Here is a 23,276-nt window from a genome sequence, read left to right on the forward strand (position 1 = left end):
CAGCTCCCCAGTACACGCCGGGCTTTTCCATCACGAGTTCCTCCCCGGCCCCGCAATCAGATTCCGCCCTCCTCGCCGACCTCGACGCCCAGCTCCGCGCCTTGAGGGGCCACTTGCTGTCTCAAGCCGACCCGGGCCTCCTCGTCCAGGCCGTGGATCGCCTGCGCGATGCGGTCGCCAGATTCGCCGCCCAGGGCGACGCCAACCGCACGCCCGTGCTCCGACCGCTCGGGGACCTCGCAGACTATCTCGGTGCCTGGGCTCGCCACGCCGTGCGGGACCTCACCCTTAGCTCGCCAAGGAAGAAGCAGGCGCCTTCCAAGAACAACACCAATTCAGATGTGGCCAAGCCTGCTGCTGCTACACGTCCTCAGCCGCAACAACAAAGTGGAATGCTGCACTTTGACGAGGATGGCAGTGCAGGAATGGGCGCTCAGGCGAACCTGGGAGATGCTCGCTTGGAGAGACTAGTGTTCAAGCACAGGAATGCTTCTCCCAGGTTTTCCACCGAATCCGTGCAGTCATCTTTCCTGGAGAGGACGCTTGAAATTCGGGACAGGTCCTACAGGTTCAATATTGAGCGCCGTGACGGTGGTAGCCAAGTCAGTGAAGCACAGCACAGGGCAGATGGACGCTTTGCCGACAATGCTGCCCCTTTGGATCCTGCGTGTGATGAAAGTGCCGCTACTGATTCGGATGAAAGCGCCGCTACTGATTTGGATGGCGAGGAGTTCAGCCGTTATGTCAAGGAGGCTGCAGAGCTGTTGAGCAAGGCCAAGGTGGCCATGGCTGATGAAGAGACTGCAGACGCGCTGCTGTACAAATCAGCTAGGCTCCTTTCTGCAGCTGTAGCTTTGAGGCCAACAAGTCTGGTAGCTGTGGGTCAGCTTGGGAACACCTACCTGCTCCACGGAGAGCTCAAGCTCAAGATTAGTCGCGAGCTCAGAACGCTCTTGGCCAGCAGCGGGGCTTTTCTCAATGGAAGAGAGCGTGTTTCACGGTCCAGGAAGGTAGATAGCACAATCTTAAGCACGGACAACATTTCATCAGCCCTTGTTGATGTATGTGAAGAATGTGAAAGCCTCCTTGTTGAGGCTGGCAGAAGCTACAGGACTGCCCTTTCGATAGATTCGGGTGACGTCAAGGCATTGTACAACTGGGGGCTGGCACTTATTTTCCGGGCGCAGTTACTTGCAGATATCGGACCGGTATGGACATCAATATATGCCATTTTCTTTTATCATCTATTACGAGTTGAAAGAAAGGTCTTCTTTTATGCTCTAGGAATTCAAACTGCCAATAATTAATATTCACCTAGGCAAGAATTTGTCCGAGAACCAGTGACAGTTTGCTAAAATCAAATGCTGGTCTTTTAGGTTTTTCTATTTGTGAAGAAGACTTGAAATGTTTTCATGCCGGTTGCATTTACTTGGAATGTTGATGCAGGAAGCAGCAGTTGATGCTGACCAGGTGTATCTGGCTGCAATTGATAAGTTTGATGCCATGCTGTCGAGAAGCAACACTTACGCCCCAGAAGGTTTGATGACAACTCTGATGTTTGCCATATTATGTTGGTTGGGTGGGTGGGTGTGGGTATGTCTGCTGATGCGGAATTGTTATGGCACTGCAGCTCTCTACAGATGGGGCACCGCACTGCAGCAGCGATCGCATCTGCGGCCTCGGAACAACAGGGAGAAGATAAGGCTTCTGGAGCAGGCAAAGAGCTTGTTCGAAGACGTGCTGTATGTGGAAGCAGATAACAAGATGGTGAGGGAAGCGCTGTCATCATGCATATCAGAGCTCAACTACCATGGCCGATGGCTATAGCCTGTTGTTTGCTTTGGCAGTGCAGTTGCCTATATATGTGCTCCCTATAAGGAATTCAGGATTGCCGGATGGATCAGGAAAGCTAGAAGCCAATGTCTATGTTTTTAGCTAGTGCTGGTTGATAGCATACAATGCAACAGGATTGTATGGCTTGATCGAATAGTACAACGAACGAATAAAACCCACGGTCAATTTTGAGTTGAAAGATGCACGCGTGATGTAATTTTGTCTGTTTTTAGTTAAGTTAAAGCAGGTTGTTACACTGGGGTGGAGCCTGAGATGAGATGGCAAACATGCCAGCAAACATATTTTTCTTAGAGAGACATAATGTAACACTAGTACCATGCATACCAACATGTTTTTCTTTATCTCTTTTCATGTCTGCAGCAGGCTGTGTATTTCGTAACGACGACAGCAATCATCAGCAAAAATCAAAGAAACACTAAACGAGTCCTGTATGCAATTGCAATCTCAGCCTTTTCACTTTGCCACTTTGACCTCTCTCAGCAGATGGTGAACAACCTTGTGCGTGGCCTACAAGAACCTCTCCACCGTCATTGCCAGTGTGGTGTCCTTAACGGCACCGATCACCGTCTCCTTCCTCTCCCCGTTCTTGAAAATCAAGATGGTAGGGATGCTTCTGATGCCGTACCACGTTGCGACATCCTGGTTCTCGTCAGTGTTGAGCTTCAGACACCGCAGCCTGCCACTGTATGCTTTTGCCACATCTGCGATAACCCGATGCATCAGACGGTAGGGGCCGCACCACGGTGCCCAGAACTCAACAAGCACCGGGGACTCGCAGTGAAGAACGAGGTCATCCCATGTCGACTCTGCTACATCAAGCACTGTAAAGTAAAGAGGGGGAAAAAGAGAGAGAAAACAGCCAGGTCAGGTCTCAGTCATCACAATTCAGTTGTGTGCAACACAAATTGTCTGAATTTGGGCTGTGACAATTCTACAACAGAAGTAAGGTGCGTTCCCATGTGGACTGGTACATCACAAGGACACCGAAAGCCATCCGATCCAGAAATCACCGAAACAATGAAGTTCAAGTTGTTTTCCCATGAAGATTCACACAAGACAAGGAGACAATCACAAGATTTCCACCAGCAATGTTTGTTTACTACGTGATGCAGTCATGCATGCTTACTGCTGTACACTATAGTGAGAACTGAACGATCACAAAAAGGATACCATCTCTACTGCCCAGGGGCAGATCCAGAATTAGGGCTCTCGCAAGCAGACTAATTCATACTTTACGGGTTAAATATCTACTGACTTGAAGATTACTAAATGAGATTGTTCTTGAGCTGCAGAGCTATTGCTTATTGGATCGCTCAATGATCCCTGTGCATAACATGTAGAACAAATTTTAAATTCTTTTTATAACGAATGGAAACAGTAGGAGAGGAAAAATCCTACTTCTGTATGCTAAAATGTACCTACAACACACAACAGAAATTAGAAAGGAAAAGGACGAATGAATAATTAGTCAGAGATGAGCATGATCAACAAAAAGTAGCTAGGGTCAAATCTATCTGAGACTCTAAGTTGGTAAAGGCAGCATGTAGAGTAGTAATAATTCATAGATATGCAGGCAGCTGCTAATGAAAGCTTACAAGGGTGGTCAGTACTCAGTAGTGGCAGGGTTTTGCAGTCCAAGGGAATGGAGATTGCAAGGAACAACATGGATGGCCAATGATACCGCACGATTGGATTCGATCTGAAACGGACACGACGAGGAGAACCAAGGGACCGGATCGCGAATCTGACCCAGCGATTGGAACGGATTGCATGGCGAGTAGGTAGGTAGGCCGGAGCAAGAAGAGCAAAACCGGGGGATTTATAGGAAGTTACCAAGTTGGTCGTCGTCGTGAGCCTTGGCCGCCGCCTTGCAGCGGCGGAACGCGGGGGCGGAGGCTGCGACGGCGGCGCCTGGCAGCCGCGGCGTGGGGCGGAAGCGGAAGGAGAGGAAGGCAGGGGGGTGGAGCAGGCGGCGCGTGCCGAGGGCGGCGGCGATAGTCTCCGTGGACATGGCAGCGGCGGCCATGGCTCTTCTTCCCTCTCCTCTACCTCCGGGCACGGGCAAGGCAAAGTGGGGGAAACCGCTACGGAAATGGAGATGGGGAAGACCCTGCAGTACTTTTAATACTATAATAAAGTAATCATAAAAAAAGTCAAAGAGGGCGTTTGGTCTAGTGGTATGATTCTCGCTTTGGGTGCGAGAGGTCGCGAGTTCGATTCTCGCAACGCCCCAATTTTTTTTTCATTTTTCAAAATTAAATATCAGAACCAAGATCATCGAGAGAGTGCTTATTTTTGGTGTAGCAAAGCGTAAGCTGCAGCTCTTGGAGCTAGTACGATAAGATAAACCAAGCTGGTTTAGAGATGTGTTTAATCCAATTAATAACAAAATTGCAAGCTCTAAGATTTTCTAGAGCAAGTGATGACCAGCTCCCAAAAATCATGGTCATACAACTAGTGGCGGACCTAAAATTTTACCACATGGTATGCTGAAAAAAAATCTTATACAATTTGATAAAACCATTTACAATTCGGTAAAACCATATTCTAATTCGGTAAACCACATGCACTAAATAACCTAATAAGTCTTAAATTCAAAGATTAAGCTAGAAACAACTACAAACATTACCTTTCCCATAGTGTGTGACTGTGTAACCGGCAATCAACTCGTCACGACAATAACACCTTATATTACTCTCCATAAAAAGAACCAAATTAATACAAGCACCAAATAGCATCCCAACCTTATAAAATACAAGCTGGTTTGGTTCAACCCAATTATTATTGTTTGCAAGCTCATTCGTTATTCATGCTTCTTGCTATCCCGAACCGAAATGGTGCAGGCAACCTTCTCTTCAACACAAAACAAAATAGATACAACAAAGGGTGCTTCCTTGCTACACAAGGGCACCTTCATCGCCTCTCAGACGCCACTGATTCTGTGGAGAACAGATACTTCACGCGAGAGAGCACTGAGTCGTGCGCTGGATCATACGGATGGTCCTTGGATGGGATCTCCAGAATAGCAGGGACTGGCTTGTTGTAGCTATCCACCAGAAATCGTATCATGTTGGCAATCTGTCACCCACACACAACAAAATAGGCATCAGCAGGGATACAACTTATAGGATGGATCTTTCCTCTATTAGCTAAGCTGGTACCACTATGCTTAACGATTTCCACGATGCTTCTAGACTCTTTTTTTTGTTTCTTTCTCAAATTAATTATAGCATAACAGCAGGAGTATCCAACAGTAATTTGTCCAGCAATTGGCACTAATGAACATGCACTGTAATTAATTACGGCTTGATCTAAAACTAAAAGAGCTGGAAGGTAGGTTTCAGTAAATTAAGATGCAAGTAACAAGAGCCACCAACCAAGAGGATACTAATTACTGTAAAAGGTGATCGAAATAACAAAGGATGATGCAGGGAAGAAAAACTGGAATCTAAGCTGAGTTTTGAAAGCACAATTTCTTGACTGAAATGGTAAATTTATCCTGAAGCACGAGAATCTGGCAGGAGTTCAAAAGGCTCACTTTTAGAGATTGTTCACAAGTTTTGAACCAAAAAAGAATCAACTCGAGGACAACCTTTCAGTTTCCAACAAGCTCACCCGATATTGTTTACAGCAACAGGAGCTGGCTCTAAAGAAACTCAACAAAACTAAATGAACAAAAGAACCCCACACCTTTTTCTCTTATCTGCACGATATGTTTACCAGGATGTGACCTAACAATGCATCAATACACAAATATACGTATGTGTATGTGATGGTTCACTTACATATTGGCTGATGAGCACAATAGCAATATCCTCCCTTGCAGTGAATTCTTTGAATGCGTCTTCAATTTGTTTGACTGTCGTCTCTGTGGCATGAAACAACAGAGAGTATTGATATCGATCCATCCGGATCAGCAACCGTAACAAAAGTACAAAGTAATATGCAACACCAACTAATCAGGATTGTAAAATGAAATCAAAATGACTGGAGCTCCTCGTCATTGATACGGTTACAAGGTATAAGAAGCATTCAAGATTATCTGCATGAGCTCTACAAGTACATGAAAGCTCAAGACTAAGGAAACCTACAGTAGTAGGAAGGAAGCTTAGATGTATGTATCCTAATATAAAGTAGGCCTTGGTCACGATTGAAGAAGGAACCCGGTAAGCAATCTTGATATTTGTGAAGGCGTTCGTTTTACTTACTGTTATCGACGAGGAGGTAGTTGGTTTTCTTGCGCAGATCAACATTGCCAACTCCGGCCATCAAGAAGCCAGTGACGGTGTCCTGCAAGGAAAACACGCAATTAGTCGTCTAGATGTCAGGAAGAGGGGCAAATCGCGGCTGACAGTAAGAAGCCCAAAAGTCCGACCCCACGCTGGATCCAACACCCCAAGGGTTGTCGATCTCCTCCTGCGCAAGGAGAATTGAGCCGGTGGCGGTGGGGTGGGTTCGGGTTACCTCGTCGGCGATGATAGCGATGAGGGCGGAGTTGTTCGTGGGGATGTTGGCCCTCCCCGCCATGGCTCGCGATCGCGGATGCTGCTGCGGATCCGATCCGATATGGAGAGCGGAGATCGGATCGAACTCCGATGGAGGGGATGGAGGAGGAGGTAGACGACGGCACGAGGAGTGAGGGAGAGATCTGGAACAGGAGGAAGACCCCCTGCCGCCTGCTGTGTGGGATGTGGGCCTGTGGCTCTTCCACTCAGACAGGGCCGAGTGGGCCGGCTCCAACATGGCCCGCTATCTGAAACACACACATAACAGAAACATGCTCAAACTGTCAAACACACACACGTCATACAAATCTATATCTATACTTACTGTAAATAAAGAAACAAAATAATTGATGTCAATTACCACCGTAATACCCACGTACCCCTCAAGGAGGTCCCAATGTCCAAGTGTTTCTCTCACAGATGACCCACCGTTCAGCTGTGAAAAGTACGACGAAACGACGAAACCAAGGGGGGAGACCATTTCGGTTCCCTCCCGCGTTCTAAATCCCGCCTGCGCCCATTTTTCTAACACCACACGCTTTTTTTACCCGCCCGCGCGTACCCAGCTCAATCCCACCCGCGAATCACGCGCACGCGAGAAATTTGACGATTTGGGACTTCAAACATGTGTGCTTTGCCGATTTGCCACTCGTGTGCCAATGACATGTGGGATCATGTGTATCAATGACATGTGGGCCCGACTGGTGCGAAGCCATACGTTTGAAGTGGCTCGATAGCAAATGGCTCTCCAAGCGGGGCCTTAGGGAATTTTTGGTAAAGGGCTATTTCGGAGCCGTGCCTTCCAGAACGGCAAAACCCCCGAGGCGAGGCCACGAGAAAGCGGCGGCGGGCGCGAGCGCCGGCTGGGGGCGGCGTCGGCAGGCGTGGGTGACGTCGGCGGGCCAGACACTAGACCCTCACGCGGTCTGCTTGCATCCATGCCGAGCCCGTGCGAGGACCTCCGACTGGCTGGCAGTGCGGAAGAAGCTTGGGGCATTCACCCCACCTTGGGCTCTTCGGTGGCCGCCGACTGGGCTGTCTTGCGGCGGTGAAGAAGATTCGGTTGTGGCGGTCGCTGGGGCGAGTTGCTTCCGTGAAGGTTGCGTCGTGCTGTTCGATTGAACTTGTGGAGGCGAATCAAGTCAGGTAAACCCTCCTCCGTAAACCCTTCCCACTCTCCTTATTTGACTGTTTCTCTCGTTGCATCCAAAATATCGTGATATTTTCTGCTAATTGAGAGATGCCTCCACAGGTGCCATGGAGCGAGCTGCGATAGTAGCATTTGCTAATGCTGTCATCGGTAGAATAGTGAATGAGATTGAGAAGAAGTACAATATCTGGAGGGGGCTACCACGTCAAAGTGAGGAACTGATTAAATGCTTGAACGCCCTTACTCTTGGAATGGACGATGAACTTGTCAAGTGCGGGGTACTCCTCGCATGCTGTGGCCAGAGCTTATGGTCAAGAGATGCGTGCTTTGACTCACGACATTGAAGATTGCTTGGAGCGGTTCTTACCCCGCGTGACCTGCAAGGAGGGATCATCTCGCACAATGTGAAGTTAGTGCCCAGATGTCTTCGATTTGCAGTTGAGATCACGCACTATATCTGTAGCCCAGATTCCAGATCCAAACTTCCGACACTACTTGTGCGATGTATTGGTAAATAAAAAATATATACTACTCCCTCCATTTCAAATTGCAGGTTGTTTTACCTTTTATCTATGCACTTGGATAATGTATATCTATGTACATAACAATATCTATAAACCTAGAAAAATCAAAACAACATACAATTTGGAAGGAATCGAGTTCATAGAAAAACTAAAACTACGTATAATTTGGAGGTATAATTTGGAATTGAGTGAGTATACAATACAATTAAACAAAATCATTGTGGCCGTACTTGTTGGAGAAAAAAAGAGAGAGAAGCCGGACGCAGGAGCATAGATCGTGAAGGTCCCGAGTAACGTGGCGTGAGGACCCAGGTTCGAATCCCATTCCTCCCAGTTGTACTATGAGTATGTATCGATATCTTCGCAGCCGTATCCATTCACGTTAGTGTCCATGTGGTGTGTTTGCGTCGAACTCATCATCCCTGATTTTGGTAATAATAGGGGAGTAGGATAGAAAGGCGGCCGCCATGGGCGGACTAGGGTCTCACTGGCGTGGAGCTCCAGTGAGATCCTAGCCCGCCCACGGCGGAAGGGTGGGGGCACGAGAGGGCGGCAAAGAAGCACATGAAGCTGGCAGGAGGTAGAAGATAAATTTGGGTCGTTGGATGATGATCTGATGATGCTCGAGGTCCAACTGAAAGAGCTGGGCTACGTCCCGGAGATCATACGAACCGTTGGGTCCTAATTTTTTCAGCTCCGCTCCCGAACCATCTCGCCAAACACCTCTAGCTCGCGTTCACCGGCTGCGTTGGATTGTAGTGCAACGGCGCAAGGCGGAGTGCATCCACTCGAGGAAAGAGAAGTAGGCATGGAAGCGGTCACGACCGGTGAGGACGAACGTCTTGGAAGAATGATATGGAACGAACAAAAAATGATCATGACGTGTGCGATTGAAATATATTATTTTTAAGATTAATATTTGAATTTTAAATGTATAACTAAAACTGGTTGTTGAATGAGATAATTTCATTTTCAAAATGGCCAAAAATAAAAACAAATAACAACCACAACAAGGACAAGGAAGACTATTTAATTTTTAGAGAGGTTTATTATCTCCTTATTTTTCTGGAGTTGGTGAAGTGGAGTGAAAAATGTGGAGTTGGTGGAGTGGAGAAGTTATTTTTTCTGGAGTGGAGCAATCCGAAACACGCCTTGCATTTTCTAAAAAAAAGACGAATCACTATATCCAAAAAAGAAAAGGAAAAAAAAGAAAGGGTCGAAAGGGAGAAAGAAACAAAGAAAAGGGGTCCCAACGCTATCTATCTTCTTCTTCTTCCTCACTTCTCGGTCAGCGCTCTCTAACCCTAACCGGCCATGGGCAAGGGCAGCACCTCCGTCCCTGAGGCGCCCGTCTTCCACCCCACGGAGGAGGAGTTCGCCGACCCCCTCGCCTACGTCGCCCGCATCCGCCCCCTTGCGGAGCCCTACGGCATCTGCCGCATCGTCCCGCCGTCCTCATGGTCCCCGCCTCACGCCCTCGACTTCGCCTCCCTCTCCTTCCCCACCAAGAGGCAGCCCATCCACCGCCTCCTCGCCCGCCCCGCCCCCGCTGACCCCGACACCTTCCTCCTCGACTACCGCCGCTTCCTCAGGGCTTCCTCGGCGCATCGCCGGGGCCGGAGGAAGGGTCTTCCCAAGTCGCCCGCCCTCTCGGATGGTCGCCCGGTCGACCTCTGCCGGCTGTTCCATGCTGTCAAGCGCTTCGGCGGCTACGACGGTGCCTGCGAGGGGAAGCGCTGGGGCGACGTGGTCCGCCTCGTTGACGACAAGGCACCGATGCACGTCTCCGAGTGCGCCAAGCATGTGCTTGCGCAGCTATATTACGAGCATCTCTATGACTACGAGAAGTTCACCAACAGATCGCTGTCACAGGATGGGAATAAGGGGAAGCAGCCAGGTGTGGAATCTGACGAGCAACCCTCGGTTTCTGGTTCACAGGATGAAGTTTCTGATACTGGGGAGATGGCTGAAGAGGTTTCAGGTGTTAGGAGCTGGAAAAGGAGAAATGCCTTCAGTAAGAAATCGGACAGAAATAGTGCGGCATCTGCTGGTGCTCGGAAGCGGAAGAGGAGGAAGCCTGATGCTGCGGTTACTGTGGCTAATGAGGCGCCTGCTGGTGTTCGGAAGCAGAAAAGGAGGAAGTCTGATGCTGGGGCTACTGTGTTTAATGAGGCAGTGGATCAGGTCTGTGAGCAGTGTAGTAGCGGGTTACACGGGGATGTCATGCTCCTATGCGATCGCTGTGATAAAGGCTGGCATTTGTATTGTTTGTCACCACCGCTTGAGCGAGTGCCTCCAGGAAACTGGTATTGCTCAGACTGCCTGAACTCCGATAGAGATTGTTTCGGATTTGTCCACAGGAGGAAGTCCTGCTTGCTTGAGACTTTCCGGCGGTTTGAGGAGAGAGTGAGAAAGAGATGGTTTGGGCAGAGGAGTCCCACCCGTGTTCAAGTTGAGAAGCAGTTTTGGGAGATTGTGGAGGGGAAGGCAGGGGAACTAGAGGTTATGTATGGGAGTGACTTGGACACTTCAATTTATGGGAGTGGGTTTCCTCGTCTCAGTGATCCAGTGCCATCATCTGTGGACCAAGAGACGTGGCGGAAGTATTGTTCGAGCCCCTGGAATCTGAACAATTTCCCAAATCTGCCTGGCTCAGTTCTTAGGACAGTCAGGGATAAAATTGCTGGTGTCATGGTCCCGTGGCTCTACATAGGGATGCTATTTTCATCATTTTGTTGGCATGTTGAGGACCATTGTTTCTATTCAATAAACTATTTACATTGGTACGCATATAATCCCCTGAACTAGCTTGTTGCAAATTGTAAGCACTGGTACCATTGAGTGTTGCCCCATCTAGTCTAGCTATCTAAGTCTTCTTGCTGAATTGTTATCCTATGGCTAATTTTGGGAAACATGTAAACTTGTTTGTCTGTCATTACGGGTAAGCAAGTGCCAATGGCTGAAATTTATATAGGTAAATTTGCGAATCTGTTTAACACTAAGGGCTCATTCCGTAGTTGGAAAGAGTTTGGAACAGATTGCAGAAACCTGCATGTACCATTTATGAACACTTATGTGCCCTGTGTTTTTAGTGCTTGCAGTTCCACTTTAGATATGCAGTTTTCACTACTTATTATTTTTTTTCTGGTTCATGGGTTGGTTTCTTGAGTTCTGAAAATTTTAGAGAGCTTGTTTTAAGAAATGCCCCCATTTCATTGATTGATCATGGTCTATTTGGGATCATCTAGCTACATCAAGACATTTAGCACGTCGTGTGAATGCTAATCTTCTATATATCATGGTGTCCATTTTCGGTATTTATGTTTTATTAGACATCAATGAGAAAATGCGCCCCCAGTCCACCTCGCTTAGACTCACAGTTACCTTGAAAAGAAGTGGATCCACCATGATCATGTACTGTGAAGGATGTTGCTGCAGAAAAGTTGTGACACATAGACAGGGGCACCTGCATTGATAATTTGTGATAATAAGCCCGAGCACCCAACCAGCTACAGTAATGCGATGACAGGAAATCAAACAGTAAAAAGAGAAACATGATTGCTGTCGGGTTTATCTAAAAGCCTCTAGCATTTTGTGACGCTAGCTTTAGGGTTCACTTCATATTAGCTAAACATCTGACAGGCGATGATGAAAACATTTCCTGTTCCACAAGAATTGCAGAGTTACTTGACCCACAGTTGTGTAGAGAGCACATGCTTTAACACGCACATTCTTGACAAAAGGCACCCAGATGGCAATATAGAGGCATGCGTGCGCGTTTTGAGAGTCTGTGTAAGAGTATTCAATCATGGTTGTGAGTATAGTACTATTGGCACTAGACAATATCCTTGAAAACGCAGAACATCATATATTCTTGAACAAGAAAAGAGTCCAAAACGTCATATATTTATGAATGGATGAAATGTTTTGATCTTATACAAGAAGTTGTATGTTAACAGAGCATGTAGTAAGTTCATCTTGGGTCAGAATGTGATTATTCTTCTTATGCTTCAGGGGTGAGCCAAAATGTTGGTATGGGGTACCTGGAGCAGAAGCAAACACCTTTGAGCAGGTATATTATATTGTTGTTGACAATATCAATATCTCTGTATCAGTCTTCACACACTTAGGAATAAATTGCATTTTGTTCTTGTACAGCTCCATCTTTCAAATTTTGTGTCTTAAGAGCTGGGGAACTGGAGTTAATTTCTACTAGTATGTTCATTGTTGTTCTAGAGTTCGTTTTTTAGAAAACATTACTGGTTATAGTAAGTTTGCTTATTTGTTCTGTATCTTCTTGTTGTATTATGCTTATGCTTATATACATCGATATTAGGGAAAAAAAGCATACACAATGTTACCTACTTACCCTTTGTTTTATATTTTGAAGAAACAATTAACAAAAATGCTGCCCATGGTTGGCTGCAAGAATGGCTAGTTCTATATTATGTGTAACTTTACATTTTATACTCCTGCAGGTTATGCGCCAGGCCTTACCTGATCTATTTGATGCACAGCCTGACCTTCTTTTTCACCTTGTCACAATGCTGAATCCATCTATTTTACGAGCAAATGGTGTTCCAGTTTATAGTGTAATGCAGGTTAGTGGAAGCTTTGTTTCCTGACATGAAGTTTAAGGACCCCTGGTGTATTTCACTCATCTTTTTTGTTGGCTTTCTTTAGGAACCTGGCAATTTCGTCATTACTTTTCCCAGGTCATTCCATGGTGGCTTCAATTTAGGTAATTCAGGACATCATTTCCCCCCAAATATCCTGTACCAAATTTTTAAATGTATCATTCAAAATTCAGGTTTGAATTGCGCTGAAGCTGTAAATTTTGCTCCTGCTGATTGGTTACCTCATGGTGGAATTGGGGCTGATCTATATCGCTTATACCGTAAAGCACCTGTTTTGTCACATGAAGAGCTTTTGTATGTGGTTGCAAAGGTCAGAATTCGTACCCCTTCCGATTCAAAACACATGTCGTTTCAGGATTCCTGCTGGTCGTTTTTTTCTAAAAAAACTTGACCATCAATATATAAGAAATTACATATATTAACACTTTAACGGCACAAGATAAATGTTAATATATTCAACATGAAAAGTACTTTCAAAATATTCAATAACTTTATATTTTCATAGCAATTGCTGGCCAAAGTTTCACCTTGTAGACCATGTCAAGTATAATTTTTTCATTTTAGCCCTTTTTTGGTAAGTTTTTTACATTTGGACCCCTGGTGGAAAGAATCCTAGAAATGGACCCTCAGCATGGCGCCATGGGCCACGACACTGTATGTGACCGGCACGGCGCTGTTACCTTTGGCACTGTGTTGCGCCACGTCAATTCCAGCGTGGCCTAGGTGGAAAATGCACGGCGCCAATTGCCACGGTGCCAGCACGTTCACACACGGTGCTAAGTATCGTGGCGCCGTGCCCTGGACCATCCTTACCCCACCCGTTCCTTCCAGCGCGCTGCCCGTCGCCCCCTTCTAAGAATAGACCTCCCTCTCCACCTTCCTCTGGTGGTGGTGGCTACTCCCAATCTGGACCGCCGCAGTACTCCCAAAGCCAGTACTACTAGGCACCACATCTTTGGTGCTGCACCCGGCTATTTATGTTAACCTAAGGCATGTTAGGTTTAGCAATGGCACGTGTTTACTACACAAATATGCCATACGTGCCACTGCAAAATGTAATAGATTGTGTAGGTAAAAGGTGTTTGGTGTTGGCATGTTGCATATCGTAGCGTACTGGTAGTGTCATGCAACAATAACTTACCAAAATAGCCTTTTTGTGATGTGTTTCAATATAATGAAAGCCGGATTTTATTTTACTGCAATGCTTTTACAACATATTACTAGGCTATCCATGCAAATTAAACTTATATGCAACAACCAATAATATTTCAACTAAAGCCTTCAACAGCATAAAATAATAAGATAGCCAATCATAATGATGGTTTCATGCTAACAAAATCAAACTAGACCCATGTTCCAACGAGGTGGTGGACCAAGGATACAAGGAGGTGGTAAGCATTTGTGCCACGGCACCACACCACATGGTGCCGGTATATTTTAGCACGACGCCACATAGGTTAGCGCCGTGCATTAACATCACTGCGCCGTGCCATTTGGCGCCGTGAGTTTACACCAACCACCACGTTGGGGTTGACGTGGCGGTGCACGGCGCCGTGCCGTTCACATATGGCGCCAAGACCCATGGCGCCGTGCCGAGGGTCCATTTCTGGGAATCTTTCTGCCAGGGGTCCAAATGTAAAAAACTTTCACAAAAAGGGCCAAAATAAAAAAAATTATACCCATGTCGATGTCTGAAATGACATATATTTTAATTGGAGAGAGTATTAAGTATTGCTTAGTTGGTTCTTGTATTAATTCAGCGTGATTGTCCTTCTGTCCTTGTGCGATGTCCTTCACATTTCAGAATTTGAAATTTGGGATAGCATGTAAAGTGTCTTTTGATTGTATTGTTCAAAAATGCACTACCATCTTGTGCAGCTGTCATATGTAGCAAAACAGCTTCAGGGTATGAGCATTCTTAGCTTCTTTGCCGCCTAGGCTACAGAATTTGATGTTTCGCTTGTTGAGGATAAGTACTAGCCACTGAAATCTTTAGTATCCATGCAATACTTATTGTTTCACGTCAGGATAAACCAAACTCTCTACATTCATTTTTTCATGTCAAAACGTGAAGAACTTTTAGTTTTATTGGCGATGTTTGTGTTCCCTGGAACCATGATGTTAACATCCATATCCTGTGTTGTAACGGATAAAATGTATGCCGGATTGTAAAACCCTCTGTTTGAACCACATTTTTTAATGAATGGTTAGGTTTTGCATTGGTATATTTATTTTGCGGCACATTGTTCTTATTATATTAACTGTAAGCTGTGTAATGCTAGCTTCTTAACCCTAAATCCATGTTATTTATGTTGGACAGAATGGTGTGGACGCTGAGTCGCTTCCCCACTTGAAGGGAGAAATAGAAAGGCTTTTTATAAACGAGAGAAGACGTCGAGAGGAGCTATGGATTAATGGGATCATCAAATCTAGTCCAATGTTGCCAAGGAGTAACCCAAACTTTATTGGAAGTGAAGAGGTATATAGTAATTTTTTCATCCTATCCTGATAGCTTCATTTGTCTCTTTTGATCAGTGTGAAACTTTTCATTATGCAGGACCCTACATGCATCATTTGTCGGCAGTATCTGTATCTTTCAGCAGTCTCCTGTAACTGCCGATTGTCTTCTTACGTTTGCCTTGAGGTGTGTCTTTCTCATTCCATTGTTTTGCTTATTCAGTTTTTTTACTCTGTCGGAAATCATTCCCTCTCTCGTGAATGCTTATCACAAACACACTAGCTTTTCTCTCTGGTGGACGCACACAAGCACAAAATAGCACAGTTTCTTTTGGTGAATGCGGCCACACTAGTTTTCATCGTTGTTTCATTTATATATAGCTGATACAGGGCTATGCACCTGCCAATGATATCCTCCTAATTAATGCAATCAATGCCTCATATGATCTGCCCATTATTCTCCTTAACTACAAGCCGAAATTAGCTAGCACTAATAGCAATGAACCTAGACACTAGCTGGACACACACAGTATTGTTTCCAACAAAGTCTGCCATACTTATGTGCTCATTCTTTTTTTTTTTTTGCTGACAGTGCGAGATGTGAATTTTTCATTTTTCTTTTGTACTGCTCAACCCAGTATTTCTTATTTTCACTGTAACAACTTTCAATGAGCTATTTTTAAGTCAAGTATTTTAATAATCATTGAATTTGTTTCTTTCCCAGCACTGGAAGCATCTTTGTGAATGCAGTCCAGAGAAGCATTGCTTACTTTATCGGCACACCCTTGCAGAGTTGGGTGATTTAGTTTGTGACGTCTCTTTGGCTAGCCTTCCAGGGGACGATGTTAAGCAGAATCCGCACTTGCTCAATGACGTTTGTGTTCCATCTAAAAAGGTTTGATCAATCTTGTCCTTATGTCGGTTCTTGTTGTTGTGGTTTCCTTATCTTCTCAAAGGTGTGCTTTATCTGCCTTTTTCCAGGTCAAAGATCGCTATATATCATATGCACAGCTTGCAGAAGATTGGGTTTCAAAATCAGAACATATACTCCAGATGCCATTCCTGGATAAGTCTTATGCCACTGCCTTAGAAGAAGCTGAGCAATTTCTTTGGGGCGACCATGACATGGATTCTGTATGTTTTTTTTCCAAGCATGCTGTGACTTGGCTACATGTCCTCAAGTATTAAATGACTTGTATTAACTGTAGTACTGTGTGCTTCCTAGGTCCGGAACATGACACTAAGACTAACAGAGGCGAAGAACTGGGCCTTGGGTGTTAGAAAATGTCTCTCCAAGATTGAGGACTTTCTGAAAGATAGCTGCTCTGAAAAAGTAAATTATGTGGAAATAGATGAACTAGTTGCTATGAGATGTATCCCGTGCTGTGAGCCTAGTCTTACAACATTGCAGGTAACTGGGTAGTCTTGTAATCCTTACTAGGCTTTTAGGTTACCGATGTTTCAATTTCACCTACTGCAGGCGTATGCAGAGAAAGGAAAAATGCTGATTGATGAAGTAAACAGTGCGCTATCATCTCGCTTAACGGTAAGCAAGACACTTCTCTGTAGTCGACAAAACAAGTTCTTTTTGCATCCTGATATTCTTCTTCCAACTCTTTCATGGAATCTCTTTTTACAATGTTTCTTCTTGCCATGTTATCTTAGGTTGACAAATTGGAAACATTATACTCTAGGGTTTCAGAATTCCCAGTTAAGCTAACACAATCATTGACTTTGTTTCGGGAGATATCTTCTGCAAAGGTATGTGGTGTAAAAATAGATCATCTTACATTTTTACATATGTTTATATGTTAGTTGGATATTCTCCATTAGAGCCCACATTCATTTTTTTTAAAAAATAGCAAGTGTATTAACTCTTGGAATGTTTGCATCTTATTTCTACTGTAGTCCTGGTTGAAGAAAGCAAATGATTGCCTTGAACAGAATAAGCTGGGCACTATTGACATAGATGTCCTCAATAAACTAAAATTAGAGGTTTGTCTTGTTCAGGAACCTTTTGCTGTCAACTAGTTTTTTTGAAGTTCATTCTGACATTCATATGTTTCTGCATAAACTTGTATCCTGAACTGGTATATCTGATAGTATCCTAAAACCTTGATAGATAATACAGCTTCGAGTTCTACTCCCAGAGATTGATATTATTTCAAAGCTGTGGAAAGATGCTGAATCATGGCAAATGCGTTGTCAGTTATACCTCCAAGACTTCCCTGGTCTAGAGGTGGCTATCCCTCCTCCCTTTTCTTTCTTCTGTTATATTTACTTTGAATTAATGTAGATGTGCTATTCCTCTATTGTGAACAATCTAGGAGCTGGAGGGTTTCCTCCTTTCTGCAGATGGTGCCAGTTTTAGCATTCCAGAGCTCAACCGTCTTAAGCAACATTACTTGGATGGTTGCTCTTGGGTGAATCATGCTAAGAACATACTTGGAAAACTTCATACAAGGAGTGACTATCACAATGTTGCCGAGGAATTGACTGGCATTCTGAAGGACGCAGAATTTCTAGGAGTAAAAGGCATGCTGTGTAAATACTTCTGTTTTCATGGATACTGTTGTATTTGAAATGTTTGATTATTGTAAGTCATTTCAAAAGAGTTATTTTTCTAACGCAGTTGATGAATTGCCGATTGTTGAGAAAGAACTAAAGAGGTCCTTATGTAGGAAGCAAGCATCTGAGGTATGCTTTATATGGCTAGTAATTGAGAGTTTGAACACTGTGTTTTTAGGGATCAGAGTTTAAACATTTGTGTTTGGTAGTTTCTGCACCAATTTTTAGGGTGAATATATTCTTTCTATGCCTAGGCAGATGATGAATTGATCATAACGTCCATGCTTGTAATAGGCACTTGCAACAGTAATGTCTATGGATGTGGTTGAAGATGTTTTGAAAGAAGCTTCCATGTAAGTTTACTTGATTGTCAGCTTGTAAGTATTCTTTAGAATGATTATCTAGCTCTGCCTCGCTCTTAAGTTTCTTTTCCTGCCAGACTAACTATTGAAGAGGAGCAACCATTTGTTGATCTGTCTCGGATGCTCAAAGAGGCCACCGCTTGGGAAGAGAAGGCTAGACTAATTCTTGAGCAATCAGCCTCTCTCTCTGAGTATGAAGATCATATGCGGTAATAGTAGTCATGAACTGAATTGGTATGTTCTTTTGCTCTTGAATTGAATGTTACCCTCTAAATCTTCCAATTTCAGGCGTTCAGATGACATAAGAATTATACTTCCGTCTGAACCGCGCATGAAAGCAGAGATTGACATTGCTAAGTTGTGGATAGATAAATGTCAGGCCTATCTGAGACCTAAGTGCAATAAACTTGCACTTGGAGGCTTTCTTCAAGTTGAGGATATCAAGGTTCACAGAATAAGGCTCAGTAGTATTGCATAATTGTTTGTAGTAGTAGGATACTTACTTAACCTTTGTTCTTCATTCTATCACAGGATTTAATCAATCAGGCTGGAAATTTGAAAGTCATTCTTGATACATCAGCACTTAATTCTGTTCTCAATATTGTTGAAAAATGGGAAGGCAACTCACTAAGTCTACTAAGCAATTTGAGAACCTTACTTCATTTGAATCATATTGGCTCTACAGTTGACCCACTTAAAAGAAATTTAGAGGAGCTGCAAGATAAACTGAACACAGAAATTGAAAGTGGGTCATCTCTTGGTTTTGAGTTCAGGGTTCTTGATGAACTGAAAGATTCTTTATTGGTACTAAGATGGATATTGGATTCACTGTCTCTATGCTGCATGATTCCCTTGTTGCAGGTAATTTGTTGTTCAATGTTGGACCTTTTATACGTTCGAGTTTCATGGATGGTAGCTGTCCCATCCTTACTGTAGTGCCATAGTACTGAGTACAATTGTACAATTATTTGAATTCAACCATAAATTTAAATTTTGGTTCACTGTCTTGAGCTTTGTAATCTTCACATGTTTTCTTGCTTTGACATGTGCGTCTTCAATAGTCACAATTGTGTTGCCAAATCTGCAAAGCATAAAACTTATTGTCCTCTTGTGCAAACAGCTAATTTTGATCTTTCAGGATGTTGATAGATTAATTGAAGCAGTGGTCCACCTTCCTGCCTCCTTATCAGATTGTTCTTTGGTTACGTTGTTGATGAGGGGATTGTCTTGTCTAAGAAAAGCACTTATCTTGCTTCCTGATCGTGAAACATCTGTCAAATCCCAATTGAAAGATGTTGAAAATATTTTAGCAGAATTCAAGGTAAGTGTTTTGAAGTGATCTGCCTTTCCTCCATTTGCCATGCACTTGTTCTGTTGTATTTTATTTTAACTGCGCCACCTTTTTTGCCTATCTCAGGAGATTGATGTTCCTTATCTTATAATAACTTCCAAGCTTGAGGATGCTGTTAACAAGCACACGTAAGCTATCTTTATCCAAAATGTGTATGCTAAACATCTCAGAATTTTTGGAGGAAATATGGAATTTTGAGCCCTTGCTTCTGTATTTGTGTTGAATTACATCTTTCCAGAAATCTTTAGAACCATTACATTCTTCCTAGCCTATCACACTTGGTATTTGGTATGTCATCTGTGCTTTCTCATGTAATAAATCTTCCCTCCTTTCAGTTCATGGACAGAGCAATGTAATACCTACTTCATGCTACCTGATGGCCAGTCTTGGGCAGGGCTGCTAAATCTGAGAGTACGTTATTAATTTATTATTGTTTTGTGTGTCTAGATGCTGAATTTCTTTTTTGTGGGTTTAAATACTTTGCAACATTCTTTTGAAGCCTAATATGTTTTTGCTGCATAGCTGTTTTTTTTTGGTCTTCATATGTCCTTGCTTATTTGCTGCCAAAATTTATATTTGTAATATATCATCCGCACAGTGAGTTTTGGCCCTTTGAAGTCACTTAAGTGTTAATCCTTATATTTTTCTTGTAACTGTGTCTTTTTAGGACAATGGTCAGTCTGTTGCATTTGATTGCCCTGAGATGGATAAAGTTATTGTTGAGGTTAAAAAGGTTGAAGAGTGGCTCAATCAGTGCCACCGCACTCTATTTCTAGATGGCAATAATAGTTCTTTGCTCTCTGCACTTGTGAAGGTTGGTTTCTATTTCAGGGTTTGCTCTCAGTTTTTTCCTTGAAGAATACTTTGACCAATTTATTTTCTCCTTTCAGATAAGACAATCATTAGATGGTGTTTGCTCGTTACTTGCCGAGGATTGTGTGAAGAAAGGATTATGTGCCATATGTTTATGTGACATGGGAGATAGTCTGGCCTCTAGATGTGTGACTTGTCAAGAATGGTAAAGTCCAGGTGCTAGGGTTGATGTTCCATTGTTTTGTTTTTGAGGGGAAAACCCTACTGTTATATATGTGTAAAAAGAGAGAATTGGTAGGAAGCTCTTGCTGATCTTTTCTGCCCAAGTCATTATGTTAAAATGGAAAAATATAGTGCTAAAAGATGGACGTTTCTAGCATTAAGTCAAGACTGCCGAATAGGTTTTCTCAAAGCTGATATCTTTAGTGCTACATGATTTCGTTTTGTACAATTTTGTTTTGCCTCTTTCGGTGAGTGATGACAGAATGATTGTTTGTACAGGTACCATGACTCCTGCGTGGAAAACCTGTCTGTGTCTACACAAATGACAAGCGAATGCATTTGTCCATTTTGCTCACTTTTGCAAAGTGAGGATCTATTAGAGAACCAAATACATGTAAAGGTAGCTATTAGTTCTTTTAATTTCCATTAAGGCGATGACTGCATTTATAGTCTGAAACATGTGTAAGTGTTTCAGATGTCTAAAGGGAACTGTCCTGCACTTACTGCACTTAATGAACTCCTCTCTTCCGCAACGGGTTTCTGCACGGGGTAATTTTTTTTGAAACTGAATATTTAATTATGATTCAGCTTTCTTATTCTGGTTGGCTAAAAGTTACTTTTACAGGATAGAGGAAATTAATTTGCTAGAAGAAATTGTCCAGAAGGCTCGTAACTTGAATGCCTATTTGATGCAAATTTTGGATGATTCAGGCTCTTATCATGGAGAAGATCTTACTGTCATATGCAAATCTCTTCTAGTTGCTCTGAAGGTGATAATTAGCAGTTTTCCCTCTTTTTGAAAAGCCAATGGTCTTGCGAATTTTTGTCTGTGTTAAAATAACTAATGAATATGCAATTGCTGTTTACTATGAATGACTATATTTTTGGCTACTGTGTTTGATAGGCGACATCAGCTTCTGGCTTGTATGATCACCATGTCAGTTGCAAAATTGAGTCTGTGTTGAGCAGATATTTGTGGAAGAAACAAATTCACAAACTCTTGTGTAGTGGCAAAAAGGCATTGATCGAAGAAGTACTGCACCTTGATAAAGAGGTAACACTGTTTTTATTTTGTGTAAAAAAAAAACTAAAGTTGTCTTGTAAGGTCATCTCGGTTGTTCAGTAACGGGTAGAACTTTTCCAATCAGAGTGATACCGGTGTGGGCAACTGAGATGCAGAGGAAATAAAAGTATTAAAGTATGCAGTTTACAGTTGCGTTCCACGTGGAATGAACCCTAAACCCTAAAACGTTAAACCTGTTAAAGAAAAAAAAGGATGTGTTCCATATATGCACGACTTTTTAAGATTGGTCCTGTAGCTGATCTGGTGCAATGAAACATTCACCTGAGACGATCATCAGCGCAGCAAAAATTTCTGTACTGTAAATCTATTTGAATCAATTCTGCCTGACATGTTTCTTACTGCACTAATATTTTCAGGGTTCACATTTAGAAATATTTGGTCAGGATTTCTTCAAGTTGGAGATTAGCAAAATAAAGGAAACCAGTCTGCAGTGGCTGGCCAAAGCAGAAAAGGTGAGGTTTCAGTCCCTTCTACCATTTGTTTATTAGGATGGGAATGAAAATATTCATACCATTTTCTTGATACAGGTTGCATGTGATTCTGGTGAGCTTGCACTAGATCTTGTGTATGGACTTATAGTTGAAGGGGAAAACCTCTCTGTACATTTTGAGAAGGAACTAAAGGTGCATATGCCTAGTGCTAGATATCATAGTTTCTTCGGCATATTGATGGGTTATCTTCTCATTAACACCATTTCATTGCAGTTACTGAGAGATCGCAGTGTTCTCTATTGCATTTGTCGTAAGCCCTATGATAACAGGGCCATGATAGCATGCGATGAGTGTGATGAGTGGTACCATTTTGATTGCATCAATTTGATTGGCCCTCCTCCGGAAACCTTCTTCTGTCCTGCTTGCCGTCCAAATAATGGTGAGGAGTCTATATCGCTTCCACGCTCAGACCATGATGAGGACAGGTATGGGCATTACCTGTAACCATTTCATTCTACTCTTTGTTTGATCATGTAAGGATTGATTGTTGAAGTTATGGGTTGATACATTGGGATAGCATGGCGCTGTGATGTTGGGAATCGTGATTTTTATTTTCTCGTACTATAATGCTAGCAGTGGAATTACAATTTACAATGTGCAAAACTATAAAGCGTTTATGATTATGTGCATGAATATATGGTACAAAGAAATGTTCCATTAATGTGCCATGCTATCACAGGGCCATTTAAGGTGCTGTTGCAATTCAGTTAGTTTGATGCACTAGGCAGTTAAATTTTGTACTGTATATTTAGTCTTGTGGCCTCTAGAATGACTCCTTTTCGCTTCCTTGGCAGATCGAGCACCGGAGGTGGAGCTCCTCCGCACACTCCCCCTGCATCTTGCGATGCACCAGGCAGAGCGGTGGATGCTAACAAGTGTGAGAAACGAGGGAAATCCCAGATTAGGGTCGACTTGATAAAGATTCTGCGTTGCCATGGTGAAACTGATGGGTCGTGGAGGGAGGGCAAAAGGGTTCCACATCGAACAGCTCGAAGACGCAGTAGTTTTGTCGGATTGTTATGAAGTGCCAATTGTGTTTGTCCGACGTAGGTCTTTAGCGGTTTAGCCCGACAATGTAGGTTGATTCTTTTAGTTAGAAGCAACCAATCCATGAGTAGTTGTTTCCGTCTAATTTGTAGCCTGCCAGAAATAAAATAATAGCATTCATTCATTCATTCATTCATGCAATGATGCCTTGCTGTTGACTAGGTAACATTCTTGTTCCTTACTGTATGTAATTGTTGCACAATGATGTAAA

At 43.4% G+C, this 23,276-nt stretch overlaps 4 protein-coding genes and 1 non-coding gene across 6 annotated transcripts; 3 read left to right on the forward strand and 2 right to left on the reverse strand.

The window, feature by feature from the left end:
- The first annotated feature begins 44 nt into the window (after window positions 1-44).
- Window positions 45-2,087, forward strand: LOC101766782. Its single transcript, XM_004966512.3, has 3 exons — window positions 45-1,208; window positions 1,447-1,537; window positions 1,631-2,087. Exons 1-3 carry the CDS (start codon window positions 393-395, stop codon window positions 1,825-1,827), a joined length of 1,104 nt encoding a protein of 367 aa, XP_004966569.1. The 5' UTR covers window positions 45-392; the 3' UTR covers window positions 1,828-2,087.
- A 65-nt stretch (window positions 2,088-2,152) lies between these two features.
- On the reverse strand, window positions 2,153-3,930 carry LOC101766369 (thioredoxin M1, chloroplastic). The gene is made up of 2 exons (XM_004966511.2): window positions 3,688-3,930; window positions 2,153-2,675 (listed from the first exon to the last, which is right to left on the reverse strand). The coding sequence occupies exons 1-2, from the start codon at window positions 3,878-3,880 to the stop codon at window positions 2,362-2,364; spliced, it is 507 nt and encodes a 168-aa protein (XP_004966568.1). The 5' UTR covers window positions 3,881-3,930; the 3' UTR covers window positions 2,153-2,361.
- Window positions 3,931-4,014: 84 nt separating this feature from the next.
- TRNAP-UGG lies at window positions 4,015-4,086 on the forward strand. The gene has a single exon. It is a non-coding gene; the product is annotated as a tRNA-Pro (tRNA).
- A 438-nt stretch (window positions 4,087-4,524) lies between these two features.
- Window positions 4,525-6,534, reverse strand: LOC101767197 (V-type proton ATPase subunit F). The gene is made up of 4 exons (XM_004966513.3): window positions 6,319-6,534; window positions 6,063-6,144; window positions 5,640-5,722; window positions 4,525-4,932 (listed from the first exon to the last, which is right to left on the reverse strand). Exons 1-4 carry the CDS (start codon window positions 6,379-6,381, stop codon window positions 4,768-4,770), a joined length of 393 nt encoding a protein of 130 aa, XP_004966570.1. The 5' UTR covers window positions 6,382-6,534; the 3' UTR covers window positions 4,525-4,767.
- Window positions 6,535-9,304: 2,770 nt separating this feature from the next.
- LOC101767595 (lysine-specific demethylase 5D) lies at window positions 9,305-23,233 on the forward strand. Of its 2 annotated transcripts, none has more exons than XM_004966516.3 (33): window positions 9,305-10,816; window positions 12,048-12,105; window positions 12,512-12,634; window positions 12,717-12,774; window positions 12,844-12,980; window positions 14,991-15,149; window positions 15,228-15,314; window positions 15,852-16,022; window positions 16,109-16,261; window positions 16,353-16,538; window positions 16,608-16,673; window positions 16,793-16,888; window positions 17,036-17,122; window positions 17,250-17,366; window positions 17,455-17,671; window positions 17,760-17,824; window positions 17,990-18,048; window positions 18,135-18,266; window positions 18,346-18,502; window positions 18,589-18,918; window positions 19,196-19,378; window positions 19,475-19,536; window positions 19,744-19,819; window positions 20,076-20,222; window positions 20,299-20,426; window positions 20,723-20,843; window positions 20,919-20,992; window positions 21,069-21,213; window positions 21,348-21,497; window positions 21,884-21,979; window positions 22,055-22,150; window positions 22,232-22,443; window positions 22,813-23,233. In XM_004966516.3, exons 1-33 carry the CDS (start codon window positions 9,348-9,350, stop codon window positions 23,039-23,041), a joined length of 5,646 nt encoding a protein of 1,881 aa, XP_004966573.1. In that variant the 5' UTR covers window positions 9,305-9,347; the 3' UTR covers window positions 23,042-23,233. The 2 variants fall into 2 exon arrangements, with proteins under 2 accessions (XP_004966573.1, XP_022681942.1); XM_022826207.1 differs by having other exon boundaries at window positions 17,455-17,662.
- The last annotated feature ends 43 nt before the right edge of the window (window positions 23,234-23,276 follow it).

This window comes from Setaria italica, chromosome IV (assembly GCF_000263155.2).
Source record: "Setaria italica strain Yugu1 chromosome IV, Setaria_italica_v2.0, whole genome shotgun sequence".
NCBI lineage: Eukaryota > Viridiplantae > Streptophyta > Magnoliopsida > Poales > Poaceae > Setaria > Setaria italica.